The sequence below is a fragment of the Rhinolophus hipposideros genome, assembly GCF_964194185.1.
Source record: "Rhinolophus hipposideros genome assembly, chromosome: 24".
Classification (NCBI taxonomy): domain Eukaryota; kingdom Metazoa; phylum Chordata; class Mammalia; order Chiroptera; family Rhinolophidae; genus Rhinolophus; species Rhinolophus hipposideros.
Window position 1 is genome coordinate 25512430 of NC_138070.1, and position 17884 is coordinate 25530313.

General features: G+C 47.4%; 1 protein-coding gene across 6 annotated transcripts; it reads left to right on the forward strand.

Moving 5' to 3' along the window:
* Positions 1–1133: 1133 nt before the first annotated feature.
* TIRAP (TIR domain containing adaptor protein) lies at positions 1134–15113 on the forward strand. 6 transcript variants are annotated; one of them, XM_081037554.1, is made up of 7 exons: positions 1134–1282; positions 1663–1739; positions 7222–7441; positions 7979–8097; positions 8304–8462; positions 9830–10423; positions 10994–15113. In XM_081037554.1, the coding sequence occupies exons 5-7, from the start codon at positions 8396–8398 to the stop codon at positions 11011–11013; spliced, it is 681 nt and encodes a 226-aa protein (XP_080893680.1). In that variant the 5' UTR covers positions 1134–1282; positions 1663–1739; positions 7222–7441; positions 7979–8097; positions 8304–8395; the 3' UTR covers positions 11014–15113. The 6 variants fall into 6 exon arrangements, with proteins under 6 accessions (XP_080893680.1, XP_080893682.1, XP_080893677.1 ...); XM_081037556.1 differs by having other exon boundaries at positions 7244–7343; positions 8304–8450; XM_081037551.1 differs by having other exon boundaries at positions 7244–8097.
* Positions 15114–17884: the final 2771 nt, after the last annotated feature.

Below are 17884 nucleotides of genomic sequence, written 5' to 3' on the forward strand. Positions count from 1 at the left end.
GAAGAATCGGGGGGTCAGGAGCCCAGGAGGGATGGCCAATGGTATACATGCACGTGGGGGCTGGATGCAGCGCAAGTAGACAAGGGGACCTCGGCGAGCTGCTCCGGGAGGAAGTGCACCTTGGTGGGTCTGCGGTGTGGGCAGCTGTTCCGAGGAGAGAAGTGAACGGGAGGAGACAGCTAGTAAAACGGCCTGCTCCCCAAGTAGTCTTTGGGGAGAAGAAGGAAACAAAACAGGGAGGTGGGCCTCCCTGATGACCCGCTCGGGGAGGGAGGGAGGAGAGGACAGAAGTGCTGCCAGCGAGGTAACAAGCCCCTGAGAAGTGGGGGTGGGGGCCGCCAAGAGCCAGGAAAGAGGGAGAGCCACGGGAATTCGGTGCTGAAAGACAGGCAGGAACCCGCCGGGGGCACGGGCAGGGACAGCGACCCGCCGCCCGCGCTAAGCCTGCGAGGTGGCCTCCTGGGGCCCCCAGTGCACCGGCCCCTCAGTACAGACACCCCCCTACGGGCCTGAGCCAGAAGGCGTTCATCTGGCGCCACGCCCGGGAGCTCCTTCCTCGGAGATCACAAGCGCGGCCCTTGGGTAACAAGGACGCATCAGTGGGTCCTGTTCCCACGCGGCTTCACTCGGCTTCCAGGCCGCCGGCCGCGCGTCCGAGCGCCCCTGTTAAGCTGCGAGGACCCACCGAGCCTTCCCCTCCGCGCCAGCGCCGGGCTAGTGCGGAGCGCGTGCTGTGCTTGGCTCGCCAGTGTTTACCTGCCACCTGTGCTCCGTCGGGGCCCAGGTGGGTCCCTGGCCCCGGGGACTCCCGTGTCACGCGGGGACTGGGCCGCGTGAGCACAAGCGCAGAAGAACCGCGGTCCTGCGGAGATCTGCGGAAGGACGTGAGAGACGCTTTCCACAGGACCCTTGCCAGAGGCGGGTGCAGACAGCAGACCTGGGGACAGAGGGGTCACGGCGGGGACCGCGGCCGCGCGGAGCCGGAGCAGCGGAGGGACCGTCCCCCCGAGGCTGCGGCCGTGCCTGGGGGCCAGGGCTGCTCGCGACTTTCTGCCCAGGTGCCCGCGAGCCCCCCGAGGGGACGGCCCCTCCGCGGCCGGCGAGGCAGGGCTGCACCCCCGCCCCCCCGGAGCCGCCGGGCGGAGCAGGAGGGGCGGGCGCGGCCGGGCGCTTCCGGGGGCAGTGCCGCCGGCGCCGCACTTCCCTCCGGCCGGGCGGCCGCTCCCGCGCCCTGGCCCGCCGGTCACCGTCGGCTCCGCGGCCCGGCCGGGCCCCCGCGCAGGTGAGCGCCGAGGGCGGGCGAGGGGGAGCGGTGGGCCGTGGGGCCGCGCCGGGGCCGGCGTGGGAGGGCGCCCTCGGGCGGGCGGGACGCGCAGCCCTGCGCGCGGACCGGGGGCCTCGGCACCCAGAGCACGAGACCGAGACCCGCCCGAAAAGGGCCCCGAGGCAGCTGTCACCTTCGTGTCGCAGAAAGAAGCTGGCGCTAGGAGCCCTCCTTGAGTGGGGGGGAGGGCCTGGCTCGGTCGGGTTGTTTTTCCCACGGGCTACCCCGTGCTTCCCTCCCTCTGCTCCTCGGATGGCGACGATGTTTCTTTGTGGCGGTATTTCAGGAAGAACATGGATTTATTTAGGGTAAGGACCTGCCAAGCTTTTTTTCCACAGTCATTTCACCGTCTCCCGTGGGCTGGGCAGCGTGAGAAGTGCTGACACGAGCCCCTCCTCCTCCTGGAGACACACGGGTGAGTTAGAAATCACACTGGACCCTGATAAATGCAACTCAGAAGAGGGCAAGTTCTGTGGCTACACACCTCACCCAGGGGCACCAAGGCTCAGGAATGATTGACTGTCACAGGAAGTCACATCTAGTGGTTTTCTCAAATTTTAACAAATGTTCACAAATCATACATGTACAGCTTCCCCAGTTTTCACACAGTGACCAGTTCCTGTGCAACCTGCAGCGAGAATAAATAAAACATGGCTAGCTTTCCAAACGCCCTCTTACGCTCACTTCCAATCACTACTGTCCTGTCTTCCAACATCATAAAATAGTTTTACTTGCTTTTGAGCTTTTGGTACGTGGAATTGTACCTTACATACTTTTTGTATATGGCATTTTATACTCAACATGTGAAATGCATGTTTTTTTTAGCAGTAAATCGTTTGTTCTCATTGACTTGCAATGTTGTGCTGCACAGCGAGACCACCATTTATTTCTACATGCTGCTGGACAGTTGGATTGATGGACACAGGTTATTGCCAGTTTAGGGTTGTTTTTTAAATAGTGCTGCGAAGGCATTCTCAGGATTGTCTTTCAGTGAACATATGTAAGCACTTTTGTTGGGGTTATTCCTAGAGTGAAATTGCTGGATAGTGTATGTTCAGCTTTAGTATAGGGTGTCAGTTTTTCAAACTGGTTGTACTAATTTACACTCCCACCTGCGCTGTGTGAGTTCCTGTTCTTCCACACCCTTACCAATACTTAATATTGTCTCTTTCATTGTAGCCATTTTGCTCAGTGAGTGTGTGGTGGTTTTGCACTGAGGTTTTAATTTGCATTTCTCTGATGACAAATGAATGACTTGTGAATCTTTTTATGTATCTACTGGTCATTTGGATGTCCTTTTTGCAAAGTATCTGTTCAATTCTTCTGGCCATTTTTCTGATAGATTGTCTCTTTTTCTTACTAGTTTGTAAAAGTTCTTAAATATTTTGAATATGAGATATTTGTTAGCTATGTATCTTTAAAATATCTTTTCTCTCTCTCAGAAGATTGCCTTTTCACTCTCCTTATGATGTCTTTTGATGGACAGAAGTTCTTCATTTTAATGTTGTCCAATTCATGTTTTTTTGCCTATGGTTGTATTATTTAAGTCAAATTAAAAAAAAATTTTGTCTACCCCAGGGGTTGGGGGGTGGGTGAAATGGGTGAAGGGGATCAAAAAGTACAAACTTCCAGTTATGTATAAATAAATAAGTCATGGGTATATAACGTACAGCATGGTGACCAGAGGTAATAATGCTGTATTGTATATTTGAAAGTTGCTAAGAGAGCAGATCTTAAAAGGTCTCATCACAAGAAAAAAACGTAACTGTGAGGTGACAGATATTAACTAGACTTAAATTATGATGTTCATTTCACAATATATACATATATCGAATCATTATGTTGTACATCTGAAACTAACATAATGTCGTATGTCAATTATATCTCAATTTTTAAAACATCAGGAAGATAATCCTCTGTATTTTCCTCTAAAAGCTATATTATTATTCTCACTCAGGTCTACTATCCATTCGCAATTAATTTTTTTATGTAGTGTGAGATATGGGTCAAGATTCACATTATTCCCCCTATCTGAATGGACCCAGCACCCTCTATTAAAAAGACCTTCTCTCCTCACAGCAGTGCAGTGTCAGCTTTGTCGTAAATCAGATTGTACAGATGTGGGTCTGTTTCTGGACTCCCTGTTCTTCCATTAGTTTGTCTGTCCTTGTGCATCCATATCACGCTGTCTTAATTACTGTTGCTTTATAAAAAGTCTCCGTTATTCTGGTAGGGGAAGTCCTCAGCATTGTTGTAGATCTGAGGTATTTTTATCTACTCCCCCAAAGCCTTTTTCTTTTTTTTTTTAATTAAAGTGTATTGGGGTGACAATTGTTAGTAAAGTTACATAGATTTCAGGTGTACAATTCTGTAATACATTGTGTGTTCACCACCCAGAGTCACTTCTCTTTCCATCATCAGGTATTAGACCCCGTTTACCCCCGTTTACCCTCTTCTAGAGCCCTGCTCCCCCTGCCCCCGCCTTTTTCAAAAATATATCAAAAGTAGTCATTTTGTAAGCTCAAAAGGGGACTAATGTATAAGGGTATATAATTGGCATAATTTGTAAACTGTATCCATCCATAAATTCACTGCTGACACAATCTATATTACATTCAATGCCTGCATATTTACATGAGACCTACAGCAAAGTAAATACAAAATAAACTCACATCAATTTATTTGAAAATGACCTTTAGAACATAGATGATATAATTTCAAAACAAAAGGAATTTTTAAACCTAAGAAACTGAAAATTTCCAAAAACCAGTTTGCTACTTTTTGCAAAATATAGCAACATTAATTACAATGCTTCTCATCAGTGTTTGGTCAATTAGATACGCTCCTATGTGACTGAAATACAGCCAAGGTTTTGGACTTTAATAACCAAAGTAATGATACTTTTGATTTATAATTAAAACTGAAAATAGTGGATACACACACACACACACACACACACACTCACTTTTTGACGTCTTTTTAAAGTTTTCAAAATTTACAAAATGTAGTGCTGAAAGCATATGTGCCTTGCTATATATTCAGCAAACATGATTTATTTTAAGACAGGTCAAAAGACTTCAGTTAATTAACCAGAATTCTGTGACTATTTTCTGCCTGCTAGCATTCGATCTTAAGTCTGACTTTATGGTAAAATCAGTAGTTTGGACTTTATTTCATAAAATCAATCCCAAGTGTGGGGCACTTTTCAATTGTTTCACAGCTTATAAATATAAGTAACAATGTAAATGGAGATTAATGGTTCCTTGTATCAGAATTACCTGGAGAACTCTTAAAAAATACTGATTCTTGGACCCCACTTCTGAACCGTTGAGTAAAAATCTCCAGGGACATCAATATTTTTAGAAAGCTCTCTAGGTGATAATATGCAGCTTGGTTTGAGAACCACTTATGTGGCCCACTAGGCCAGTCCATAGGGAAATCAGAATCCTGGGGTACTTGTTCAAAGGTCAGATTCCCAAGCCTTATGCCCAGAGACTTGATTCAGTTGATTTGGGATGGGGCGCAGGAACTGGCGGTTTAAACCATCGTTGCGGTTGGTCTCTGTCCTCATTTACTGTGCTGCAAAACATTACCACAAATGTCGCAGCTTACCCCAACACCTATCTCTTACCTCATAGTTCCTGTGCATCAAGGTTCCAGGCAAAGCTTGTCTGCGCCTTCTGCTGGAGTCTCCCCTGGCTGCAGTGCCATCCGAGAGACTCGGGTAGGGAAAGATCCCCCACCAGGCTCCCTCAGCCCGGTGGGTTTTGACAGAATTCATGTCCATGCACTTGGGGGACTAAGGTCTTTTTTTTACTGGCTGTCAGCTAGAGACCACTCTCAGCTTCTAGAAGCTGCCTGCAGTTCCTTGACACCTGGCCCTCTCACAAAGGGCAAATTCTTCAGAGTCACCTAGGGAGTCTCTCTCCAGTCTGCTAAGATGGACTTGTACCCACACACCCCACACACGCACACGTGCAGCACATACATACATATGCTAATCCAGGATAATCTTCTCAGGACCCTGAATCACATCTGCAAAGTCCCTTTTTGCCATGTAAGGGAGCATATTCACTGATTCTGAGGATTCGGATGTGGACATCTTTGGGGGACCACTATCCTGTCTACCACAGATAGAGATTACGGTTTTAACATAAATATAATGTAAATTATATAAGGTACATATTCTAATCATATACCTTCATAGGTTTCATTACATTCCCTATATAATAGATATTGGAGACCATTTAGAAATTGGATAATACTTCATACACTTTGGATTTTATATAGTGAAACGTCATAATATTGCCCTCACATAATAAGTTCTTATGTGATATTGAAAAAGAGTTCAAAAAACACCAAAGGTGTCATGCTGCTGCTTTTCATGAAGGTCTTTACTAATTTTCTATCAAGTCTTTGTAATTATCTACTAAGTAGATGTTTAGGTATATATCATTCTACTTTGTGAATTTTTTAAGATCACAAGGAAAAGTGACTATAGGCAAGTCTACACAGCAAATCAGAGAATTGACAGAGCTGGTGACTAGACCTTCCAGTTGGAGAGTTAAGTTCCTTATCTTACCTGCTTGACAACTGTATCCTAAATCTCCATATATGACTATTACTAAACCTTGTAAAGATTAAAACATATTTGAGTCTGATAGCTCCACAGGTGTGTTTCCGGTGCCTGGTCTCATGGGGTTAGTTTTAGGCCCAACACTATAGCCTGAGCTGCACAAAAACTGAATCGTAACAAGGAAGGTGCTGTGGGGTTTTAGACTCCAGGAAGTAGACAGTGTATATGGCTAATGGAACTTATCTCCATCTTGCTCAATTATCCTCTGTCCGTTATTTCCTGTATTTAAACTTTTCTTATATGGTGCTGGAAGGAGAACTGACTCTCGGTGGTGAACACACAATGGGATTTGTAGATGATGTAATACAGAATTGTACACCTGAAATCTATGTAATTTTACTAACAATTATCACCCCCATAAATTTTTTAAAAAAAAGCTTTTCCATAACATTAGTCACAAGGGCTATACCAACCTACTTCCAGTGGCATATGCTGTCGGGCAACTGGATTTATTAACCAAGCAATGAAAAAAGGCAATTACCCAAAATCAGCATGCATTGCCAGAAGGACAATTCATTTCATAAAATGAGAAACTGAAACTTTTAAATCTACATCTGTTGAGTAGATTCAAATGTTATGTTAATTTTTTATCTTTAGGCTATCATTAAAAATATCAAATCATTCTCCAGTTTTTAAGTGCATCAAGGCCAAATAATGAATTTTAAAATTATAACAAAATTGAAAAAATGTTTAAATTCTGTAAAAACCAAGTGACATTATGTCTCCTATTGGAGGGGAAAAAGGATATCTTGAAATGTTGAACTAAAGATGTCGAGAGACAGCAACCCCTGACCAGGAAAAGGATTTCAAAACCTAGCAGTGGTTACCATCAGGCAGTGTCTTCACCTCAGCCGAGCACTTAGGCTGCCGGAAACCCAGACAGTAGAAAGCAGGAAAAGAAACACATACACATGCTACTTATTCACCTTTTTGTGTGCTTTAGGCTGGCTTAGCAGCTGACTGCTTTTCTCTTTCAAATACATGTCTGGTTCCTGTACCCATCGCAACTCTTCCTTTTGCCCCCACTTGTGCTGCTGTTTTGTTTTGTTTCTCTCTCTCTCTCTCTCTCTCTCTCAAACTTGGATATATTTTCATGAATCAACAGTATCTTATCTTACATTCATCAGCTTGGCATAAGGGTGCTTAGCATTTAGCAGTGAACGAAGCATTGTTGTCCAACATAGAATGATATTTTAAAAATTTTGAAACCCCTTATTTTATTGTGTCTAATAATACAAGTTGTTTCTGTATGACTTCCCAGGGGGTTTGTTTGAACTCTCCAGATCCCGCAAAGAGTGAGAAAGCAGTCCTCCATCCGTTGCTCCACAGCTCTAGAGCCAAGCTCTCCACCAGCCCATGGTTTGCTGCTCTGTGTTGGATCAGGTCAGGCTCTGCTACACAGGGTGTCCTCCCAGAAACCTAGGCTGAAAGAGCCTCTCCCGTCAGGGACATCCTGGTCATTGTGGTGGGAAGAGAACACAGTGAGTTGCCCGCATCTGAGGTATTCTTGGTACTTTGCATTTCTATATAAATTTCGAAGCAGTTTGACAATCCTTCTCCTCCCCATTTCCCTCCCCCAACCCCCGCCCTGCCAAAACAAAAACCTGGAATGTGGGGTAGCATTGCTCTAAAGGTTAGTTTGGGGAAAAGACAATATTGAGTCTCCTAAACCATGAACATAATATGTCCCTCTAATATCTAGATGATTTTAAATGCATACTAACACACTATTTTCTGGGCATTTTATGCCATGTACCATTAGCACTTAACATAAATTATCTCGTGTAATATTCACAATATTGGTGAGAAGCAGGTTCTAGTATGATTTCCATGTCACAGGTGGAGTAGATAGAGGGATGGATGGATGGGTGGATGGAGCAAGTTACTTAGGGGAAGGCAGACTTAGATGAAAAGTTTCTCCAGGTTTCTGACATGTGTTCTCTGTCTTCTGCTCAGCACCTGTTTACCTAGATACGTAATTATTTGTCCAAATCGTAATTGTCATTCTCCCATTTTAGCATCTACACAGGAAGTCTCTGTAAAGAGCTGCCCGCCAGCTGCCCTTCCCCAGATCCCAAATGCACTCCAGGTAGAACAGAGAACAGTCACTCTACTGGTCATGCTGAACTCATACTCTGTAAGTCTAACCACACCACACAGTTCTGGGTTTTTCTCGAAACCAGCCCCAATCATAGTGGTGTTTCCCCCATGAGAGCTGAGGGACTCATTTAGAGACTGGGCCTCTGTCAGGCATTAGGAGAGAAGGAACACTGGAGCCCACCCCCGGGGACTGAGAGTAAGGTGAGTACAGCTTTTCTGATCCTCTTCCTCTGTCTCTTGCAGGATGGCTGTTCCATGAGATCACTACTGGAGCCCCTCCCTTCTCCTGCTTTACCAATGCCTGGTCTCATGGGGTTAGTTTTGAACCCAACACTATGGCGTCATCCTCCTCCTTCCCAGCTCCTGGCTCCCGGTCCAAGAAGCCTCTGGGTAAGATGGCTGGTGAGTAGAAGCGAACTCCTAATGCCAGTCTTGCTCCTGGGAGTGTAGTCTTCAGTATGGCCGTTGGTGAGGTGGGAGGCCTGCCTGGCCCGGACACAGGGGAGAGACGCAGAGGGGCTGGCGACGCGCGGGGCTCCGGTTTTGGCCTCAGTGCCCAGACTTTGTGGTGTGTGAGGAGAGGAGGTACGTATGCCTCGGTGGAGCCTTCTGTCCTTGTGGCTCACAGGTCTTGTGGCTCACAGGTCTTCAGGTGTGCTCGGTTCAGTTTCCTACCTGGAGACCGTGGTGCTGAGTGCCTCACATGGTGTCCTTTGTCATCTACATTGTCCAGAACCGTTCAGAGGAAGGAGCCAAGCAGAGAGGAAAACAAATCAATCTCCAGAACACCACTGTCAAAAGCTGGGGAAGCTAAGTAGAAATCATCATGCAGTACTGACAATATACCAGACACTGCATTATCTCAGTTAATTGACCACTAAAACGAACCCATTTTACAGATTAGGAAATGGAGGCGGATTGACTTGCTTAAGGTCATACAGAATGGCAACAAGCAAAGCAGGTCCACAATCAAATCTGCCTGACTCCAAAGTGTAGGCCCTGAACCACTAAGCTCTATGCTCTCCAGGAGTTGTGAGCCGTAGCCCTCTTCTGTTAGCAACAGTGTAGGATTTCCCAGGGCCAGCCCGTGGGTAGCCCACCTTACCCCAGATCCCCCTCTCCTCAGTGCTGACAGTGGGTTTGGGGACTGACCGATCCATACCAACTTCACATGGATCGGCTTACAGACTCGCAGGTGGCGGACTAGTCAGCGCTAGCAGAGTTGTGGTCAGGGTAGGCTGGAATGCCAGAAATCCAAGGGCTGTCTTTCCCCAGCAGGTTGGTACCACAGCCAGTTCCTTTTCTTTTTCTTTCATATTGTTATTAACACCGAGGCTTTTTAGAATTTTGAGGGATAATTGACATACATACAACATTATATGTATTTTGAAAAATGATTACCACAAGTTTAGTTAACATCTGTACCGCACAGACCTTTTTTTCTTGTGTTGAGAACTTTTAAGATCTGTTTCTTCTCCTCGCAACTTTCAAATATGCAGTACAGTATTATGAACTGTAATCGCTTGCTGTTCACTTATCCCAGGGCTTCTAAAACAGCCAGAGTTCTGGTGTCTTGTCCAAACCTTGGAAGACACTGAGAATTTGTGGCAAGGCCTGAGGGATGTGCAGGCAGCCGCGCAGTAGGTCCGAGAGTCAGGTGGTGGTGGCCCCTGCAGGAAGGCGGGCGGGATTCCAGCCTGCGCTCCTCCCTGCGGCCAGGAGGAGGCGGCCTCCTGCGAATTCCGGCCTGAGCAGAGTTTCCCCCGCAGACTGGCTCAGGCAGGCCCTGTCGAAGAAGCCCAAGGAGATGCCTGTGTCGCAGGAAAGCCCGCAGCCGAGATCGCAGGACTGCCCCCCACCCCCGCGCCTCAGCTCAGCCACGTCAGCAGCGGTGTCTCCCGATCTGCCGCCCGCACACGAGGGCGCCTCCAGCAGCAGCAGCAGCAGCAGCGGTGGCCGCTGGAGCAGGGACTACGATGTGTGCGTGTGCCACAGCGAGGAGGACCTGGCGGCCGCGCAGGAGCTGGTCGCCTACCTGGAGGGCAGCTCTGTGGGCCTACGCTGCTTCCTGCAGCTGCGCGACGCGGCCCCAGGTGGCGCCATTGTGTCCGAGCTGTGCCGGGCGCTGGACAGCAGCCACTGCCGCGTGCTGCTCATCACGCCCGGCTTCCTGCGCGACCCGTGGTGCAGGTACCAGATGCTGCAGGCCCTGAGCCAGGCCCCGGGCGCAGAGGGCCGCACCATCCCCCTGCTCGCGGGCCTGGCCAGGGCTGCCTACCCCGCCGAGCTCCGCTTCATGTACTTCGTGGACGGCCAGGGTCCTGAGCGCGGCTTCCGCCAAGTCAAGGAGGCCGTCCAGCGCTGTAAGCTATGCGAGGAGGGGAAGAGGAGGGGGGTCTGTGTCTGATCTGCTTGGGCTTTCAGGAGACAGGCCCTGTAGCCCAGTAGTTCAAAATGCGGGCTCTGGAAAGCATTGTGTGTGCCTGGGGCAGTTACTCAACCCCTCTGTGCCTGGATTTCCTCATTGGGAAAATGAGAATGATGCCACATCCCTCACTAAGTAAGAATTCAGAGCAAGGCCTGGCACATGGAAAGTACTCATAACAGGCGCATGCCACGTCCTCAATGAGTCTTAGTCATTATTATCTTTATTAGTATTCATAGTATGAGTTCCTCTCACCGAGGTCAGGTTGGAGATATCCACTAAGAGCTGGGAAAATGCCAGGAGGGACACTGGTTCAGTAAGACACGATGGTGTAAAACAATAGGGAAGAATTGCCTCTGATAAGTGTATCCAGGGGAGGGCATTATATTACACAGGTTTAGAAGTAAAATACATGAAAAGGTAGAGAAGTGGCTACCTGTGGGGGAAAAGAGAGATGCTGGATTTGGGGAGGATGACAAACCGTGTGATTCTATTTGGCTTCTTTCAGATCTGCAGACCCTCAGGTGACACTTCTCATATCACCATGGGACCCAGAAAGTTAGCACAAAGCTGGAAATCAAGTTAGAGAGCCCAGGGCGTTGGATCCAACAGTTGCAATGAGGCCTAAGGAGCCAGAGTTGGCAGCACATTGTATGTGATCCTGGAATCAGATTGCCCAGCAGGGCTCCCTTACTGTGAGCTCCCCAGGAAGGCCCTGGGAAGCTGGGGACTGCCCCAAGAAGTTCATGGAGAAGTTGGGGATTCCCCCAGGGAGCTGGGGACTCCCCCTGGAAGGACATAAGGAAGCTGGGGACTCCCCAGGAAGACCATGAGGAAGCCAAAAACTGGAGGTAGTAGTAAGTGCTCCTACCAAAATGACCACCGATGTTTTGCCTCCTGCCTAATGGGACATGAGTTTGTCTTCTTCCCCTGGGATTGCACACTGGTGTAGAGATGGATTCCACCTAAAGAGGTGACTGTCACCTGATGAATGAACTAGAAGCCTAGAGTACATGCCTCAGCATGGATGGTTTTACCAATTACCCAGGGAAGCCCTGGAACAGATGTCAGGAGAAAGCCACAGGTATCGAGTCCTTCACAGTCACACTGCTGCTGTTTTTTCCCAGTGACATTGTTTACTTGAGAAAGCTACATGAAAGACACACTCAGCACCAAACTGTATTTATTTTTACTGCGTGCGTGTCATTAAAAACCAAATCTAGAAATCGTTCTGAATAGACAGGAGAGGGCAGGGAACAGGTGGGGTGAAGAGAAGGAAAGCTCAGACCTTTCACCTGGGATCAAAAACCCACCCATGGATATTTTGACACATGGGGGCCTCATCAGAGGTCTGGCAAGGACTCATGCTGTACAGTAGCTTCTTCGCCTCTGCACTGAGAGCAATCAGCATTTTTCTTCTGGCAGATGACTGTGTACCCTGTAGGACAGGCACGTTTTCATTCCTCTGTTCTCAGTAAGTTTGTTGTTGAACTGAAGTGAATTTCTTGTTCTCCCAATGTGTACTTTCGTGCCTCTTCTCTCACTTCCCCCTACCATGTCCCCTCCTTTTACTGAAAACAATTTATACATATATATATATTTTAACTGAGATACATTGGCATATAACATTATTTCAGGTATATGAGTCGATATTTGTATATTTTGTGAAAAAATTTTATATTTTTAACTGAATTATTTTATTACATACAAAGGACTAAGCATACTGTAATGTACACTCACGGATCTACCACCAGGCTTAAGAAGCACAACCTTTCAATCCCTCGGGTGCTGCCTTTGTGCCCTTAATTATTCTCCTCCTTCCTCATACCAGAAATAACCACAACTTTGAATTTTGAATTTATCATTCTTAGCTTTTGTTTAGAAATTTATTATATACGTATGTATCCCTGGCAAAATATTTACTTTTATGTGATTTTATACTTTACATAAATAGTATTATGTTTGTGTTCTGAAAAGTCCTGTTTTTTGGTTTACCATGGAGGCATGTAACTCCAGTAATCGCACTTTCATTCCATTATGTAAATATACCACTGTTTAGTCATACATTTTTTTTACAAATGGACATTTAGTTTCCCGTTTTTTTGCTATTAAAAACAATGAGTCCATGAACATTTTGTACATGTTTCCATGAGTAAGATTTTCTAGCATTTACCCTAGATGGGGAACAGCTGGGTAGTAAAGAATATACATCTTCAGTTTTGACAGAAGATAGCAAATTTTCTTCCAAATTGGTTGTGCCAATTTATGTTCCTACCATTTGTGTATGAGTTCCACTTTCTGATGTTCTTGTTAACACTTAGAATTATCTGATTTTAAAAGTTTGCTAATCTGGTGGGTGAAAACTGGTATCCTGTTCTCATAATATTCTCATTTTCCTTTTTACCTGTTTTATGAAAATTTGATGAATCCCATATACTCAACACCCAACTTCAATTACCACTCAGAAATAAGCTTACATCTACAATAACTCTACTCTTCCCTCACTCCCTGATCTTTTGAAGCAAATCCCACGCATTATTTTATTCCTCTATATTTAAGTATGTATCTCTAAATTATTAGAAGTTTAAAAAAAATGACAATTTCTTTTAAAGAATAGATGTTTTATTTTTTTAATATAAAAACTTTCACCTATACTTTGTAGTCTGTGTTTTTTGTCTTATTTAGGAAGTCCTTCCTTAATTCTGTATTTTCTCCCGGAAGTATTTCACATGTAGGTCTTTAATCCATCTGGATATTCTGTTTTGGTTTGTTTTTGTTATTGTTGCTCTTGGCTTAAAAGTCAGAGATCCAGTTTTGTTTTGTTTTATTTCCATTTGAACGGGCATTATTTACTGACTAGTCCATCCTTTCCCCCACTGATTGTGATGTCACTGCTTGTTACATGCAGGGGTCTAGTCCTGGGTTCCCAGTTTCCTCCATTTCTGTGTTTGTGTATACCTGTATCGGTGGCACACTGACTTACTATGGTTTTTAATAAGCCTTGATAACTTGTAGGTCAGTTCTTCCCACTCCTCTTACTCATCAAAATCACTTTGACTTTTCTTGTTCCTTTATTCTTTCATAGAAATTGTTCATTCAGTTTGTCAAGTTCCAGGAAAATGCCTGTTTTTTGTTTTTTACTTTTCTATTGGATTTACATTGATCGAATTGAGATACTTATTTGGGAAGAATAGATGTTTTTATGATACTGAATCTTTCTCTTCATAAAAATGGTATGTGTCCATTTATTGATGGCTTTAAATGTCTTTCAATAAAGCTGTATAATCTTTTCCATGTGGTCAATCACATCTTTTATTAGATTTATTCCTCAGTACTTCATATTTTCTGTTGTTACGGTAAAAGTTATTTTTAAATTACATTTATCTATTACTGGTAGAAAGGATTGCAATTTATTTTACATACTGATCTAATATTAAGTAACCTGGTAAATTATTTATTCTATAAGACTATAGTTTTTGTTGAGTTTCTATAAGACAATCATATAATTTAAAAAACAGAAGTTTTAGTTCCTTGTCTTTCTGTGCTGCCTAGGATGCTGGTAAAATGCTGAAAGTGACAACAGCAGTCATTTTAGTTTCATTCATGATTTTAAAGGGAATGCTTGTCATGCAGGGTGTCATGTGGGGTGTCAGCTCCCGCTCCCCACACAAGAACGCAGGACATGGTGAGGCCAAAAAGGAACAACAGAGCCATAGGTAGGGGAGTCATACCACTATATTCTCGCTGGTGGCTGGGTTGGAGACACAGGAAGCAAACATCCGCCAGTACCCCAACAAGGGGTCTTCCTGCACCCCAGTCTCTCTGGTGGCGGGTGAGACACACAGAGGAAGTAGTAGCTACATGATACTCAATCCACCATCCACTTTTCTGCCTGCCTGCCAACCAACCAAACAATCAACGCAGCCACGGCAGTTATATCAGTGGCTAATTGGCAACTGGTTACAGCTGATGACCATCTACTACCTGAGCCAGCACCTTTCCACATGAGGCTGAGAGACAGCCCCTGCTCTCTGGAGCTCTGTCCCCACACTCCACCCCTACAGGGTCTCGCCTCACAATCTATGTGATAAGCATCTTCCACGAGGGGCCCTGTGTCATATTAGCCTATAGGCACCTATGCGTGGAAAGAAATCGTAGTCCTAGGAACCAACAATGGCAAAACCCTTCCATCTGGGAGGATACATTCTCGCTTTTTGTCCTGGGAAAGGAGGGTCGCTGCCACTGGCACCTTTCCCAGTGGTTTGTGGTACCAGACCTTTATGGCAGTACTTGCGGTCCCTTGCATAGTTTCAACATGTAACAGAACAGGGGACCCCATAATAGGCCATAGCGAGAGCACATAGGTTCCCCGCAAAATCATCCCGGCATCGGGACCTCCGTATACTACAGTCACTTGCAGTGGCCACACGGCCACCACCCCTGGCGTCACTTGCAAATCGTGGGTCAAACCAGCCCCCCATGGGGCTATCAGGCCCAACCACCAACAGTGGGGGCTTTTGACCTGCCAGAGCCAAGTCCGTTGCTGCCGTTCCCCTGCTCTCAAGCAAGTGGGTGCTGGCAGCAAAATGTTTCCATTTCTGCCGTAGCCTGGCTTTAACAGAGTCTCACTGGTGGTAACTTGTAACTGAATGGGATATAGCAGAGCTTCTACTGGTGCCGGTCCTCCCTTCCGTGGTCTCTCATTCAGGACTCTCAGGACGTCCCATAGACGTGAGGCCCAGTCACACATCGTGGGAGGGTGTTTTGACACCCGGAGGCCTTGCTTCAAAAGGCCATTATAGCGTTCAATCATGCCAGCTGCTTGTGGGTTATACGGGGTATGAAACAACCATTGCACGTCCATCCTGGCAGCCCAGCGCTGCACTTCTTGCCCGGAAAATAGGTGCCCCTGTCACATTCAATGACTTGGGGGCACCCATAGAGGGCACACAGCCGTGTAAGAGCGACCACTGTATGCCGCTGATCCTCAGCCGGACACAGCAAAGCAAACATCAACCCCGTAGCAGTGTCCACTGCTGTGAACGCATACATCGCATTGCGGGCCTTAGGCAGGGGTCCAATGTAATCCACTTGCCAGTGAGTGAGGGGCACCCTCCCTCACGTAATCTGCTGTGTCTCCCAGGGGAGCCTCCGCCTTTGGGGGCTGTCCTGGGCACAGACGGCACAGTCATAGCAGGCATCTGCTATCTCCTGCCATTTCAAAGGCAGACCCCAGCGTCTGCTCACCTGCCACATGGTTCGGCTTCCAGCGTGCTGCAATTTCCTGTGCAGCCAATGGGCCACATCAGTGGCAGGAGCCCTTTCTAACCATCAGACCCGTGCTAGGGCATCTGCTTCATCATTACCTGGGGACACTAAGGGGAGTGACCTGTGACATGCATTAGGGTCACCTCCTTTCTCTGCCCTAGGTCCCAGAGCTCCTGCCACATGGCTTGACCCCACAGTGGACAGTGTCCTACCAACAGTTTTGGTGTTTCCATGTAGGGAGCCACGTTGAGCCCCGAAACACTGCCCAGCTGTCAGTACAAATAACTAGGGGCCCAGGCTCGTGGCTGATTACCATCCACACAGCCCGTAGCTCAGCCCACTGGCTACTCTGGCCCATCCCAGTATCAAACCAAATGGTATCTGTTTTGGGCTGCACACTAATAGCCGTCCAACCAGCTACAGCCCCTCGGCTAGAACCATCGGTAAACCAGGCATCCTCAGGTACTGGGGACTGTCCTTCTCTGTAGGGCGAGGGCTCCAAGTCCTCCCCTCTAGGCAGAGCGCTTGGCTCTACCTGGGCTACAAGCTCCACAGGCCCCAGGACCTGTTGTAGCTCTGTGCTCAAAGGGCTTGAACTAAGGGTGCTACGTTGCTCCAAGTAGGCACCCCACTTGGCGAGAGTGGTGGTCTGTGCCACCCCCATTTTGTGTCCCTGGGTCCACGTACGCACCCAGCCCTGGACAGGATAGGTTGTTTGAACCACTACCCATGCCGTTCCTGTGATGGCTTCTGTGGCCACTAGGGCTGCGTACACAGCGGCCAGCTGTTTCTCTATCAGAGAGTAGCGGACCTCCGCTCCTTTCCATAATTGGGACCAAAATCCCACTGGCTACCAGAGACACTCCTGCCATTGCCAGAGGCCCCAACCGTACCCCTCTTGGGTTACATGAACATCAAGGTCAAATGGGCGGCCAGGGTCCACTACTTGCAGAGCCTGTGCCTGCTGCACTGCCCGTTTCGTGGCAACGAAGGCTTGCTCTATAGCCTCTGTCCAATCCCATGAGGCCCCCTTTTTATCATGTTATACAAGGGCCTTGCCATTTGTGCCATGTGGGGTACAAACGCCCGCCAATATCTTAGCAGACTCAAATACGTCTGCAGTTGGGAGACCTTGGTCGGCCAGGAAAAGGCTTGTATCTTACCAATAATTGCCTCGGGTATAACCTTTGTCTTACCCGACCACACGACACCCAAAAACTTGACACATTAGCCAGAGCCTTGGACCTTTTCCTCATTCACCGCCCAGCCGCGTGACTTCAGGTGGCGGAGAAGAGAGGGAGCTGCTTGCTCTAAATCAGAAAGAGAATCTGATGTTAATAGAATATCATCGACATAATGAAACAAGGCTACAGAGGACAGGTGATCCCACTGTGCCAAATCCTGGGTTACGAGCCCATGGTAGACAGTAGGGCTGTGTAAGTCTCCTTGCGGAAGGACTTGAAAAGTCCACTGCCGCCCGTCCCAAGTAAAAGCAAACTGCTCTTGACAATCGGGTGCAATGTCAATGGAGAAAAAAGCATTGGCCAAGTCCACTACATAGTGATATGTCCCCAGGCGGACAGACGATCCATTAAATCATGTATTGAAGGCACTGCAGCGTGCAATGGTGGTGTCACCTTATTTAACTCCCTATAGTCCACAGTCATTCGCCAGGTGCCATCTGGCTTCTTGACAGGCCATACTGGGGAGTTAAAGGGACTGTGCGTTGGCCTCACAATATGTGCCTTCTCCAATTCCAATATTGTGCGACCAATCTCCTCCTGCTCTCCTGGCAGGCGGTAATGTCGCACTGTAACCACGTGCCAGGGCTGTGGCAACACTTGAGGAGGGTGGTGAACAAGCCCGCGTGTCACCGCTTTCACCACCCGGATCCGGAGACGGAACTCTCCTACCGACGTCTGTAAGCTGAGGCCATGTAGCACGTCCACCCCTAGAATATACTCCAGAACGGGGGAGACATAAACCTTGTAGGTACAAGGGGGAAGCCTTCGTATACCCAGTGGTAAGGAAACGGCTTTTACAGTTGCAGTCTTCCCCCCGCCCCCACCCCGTAGCCATCAATGCAGATTGCTGGTCCGGGAAACAGGAAACAGTTCTGGGTTCCCATAAA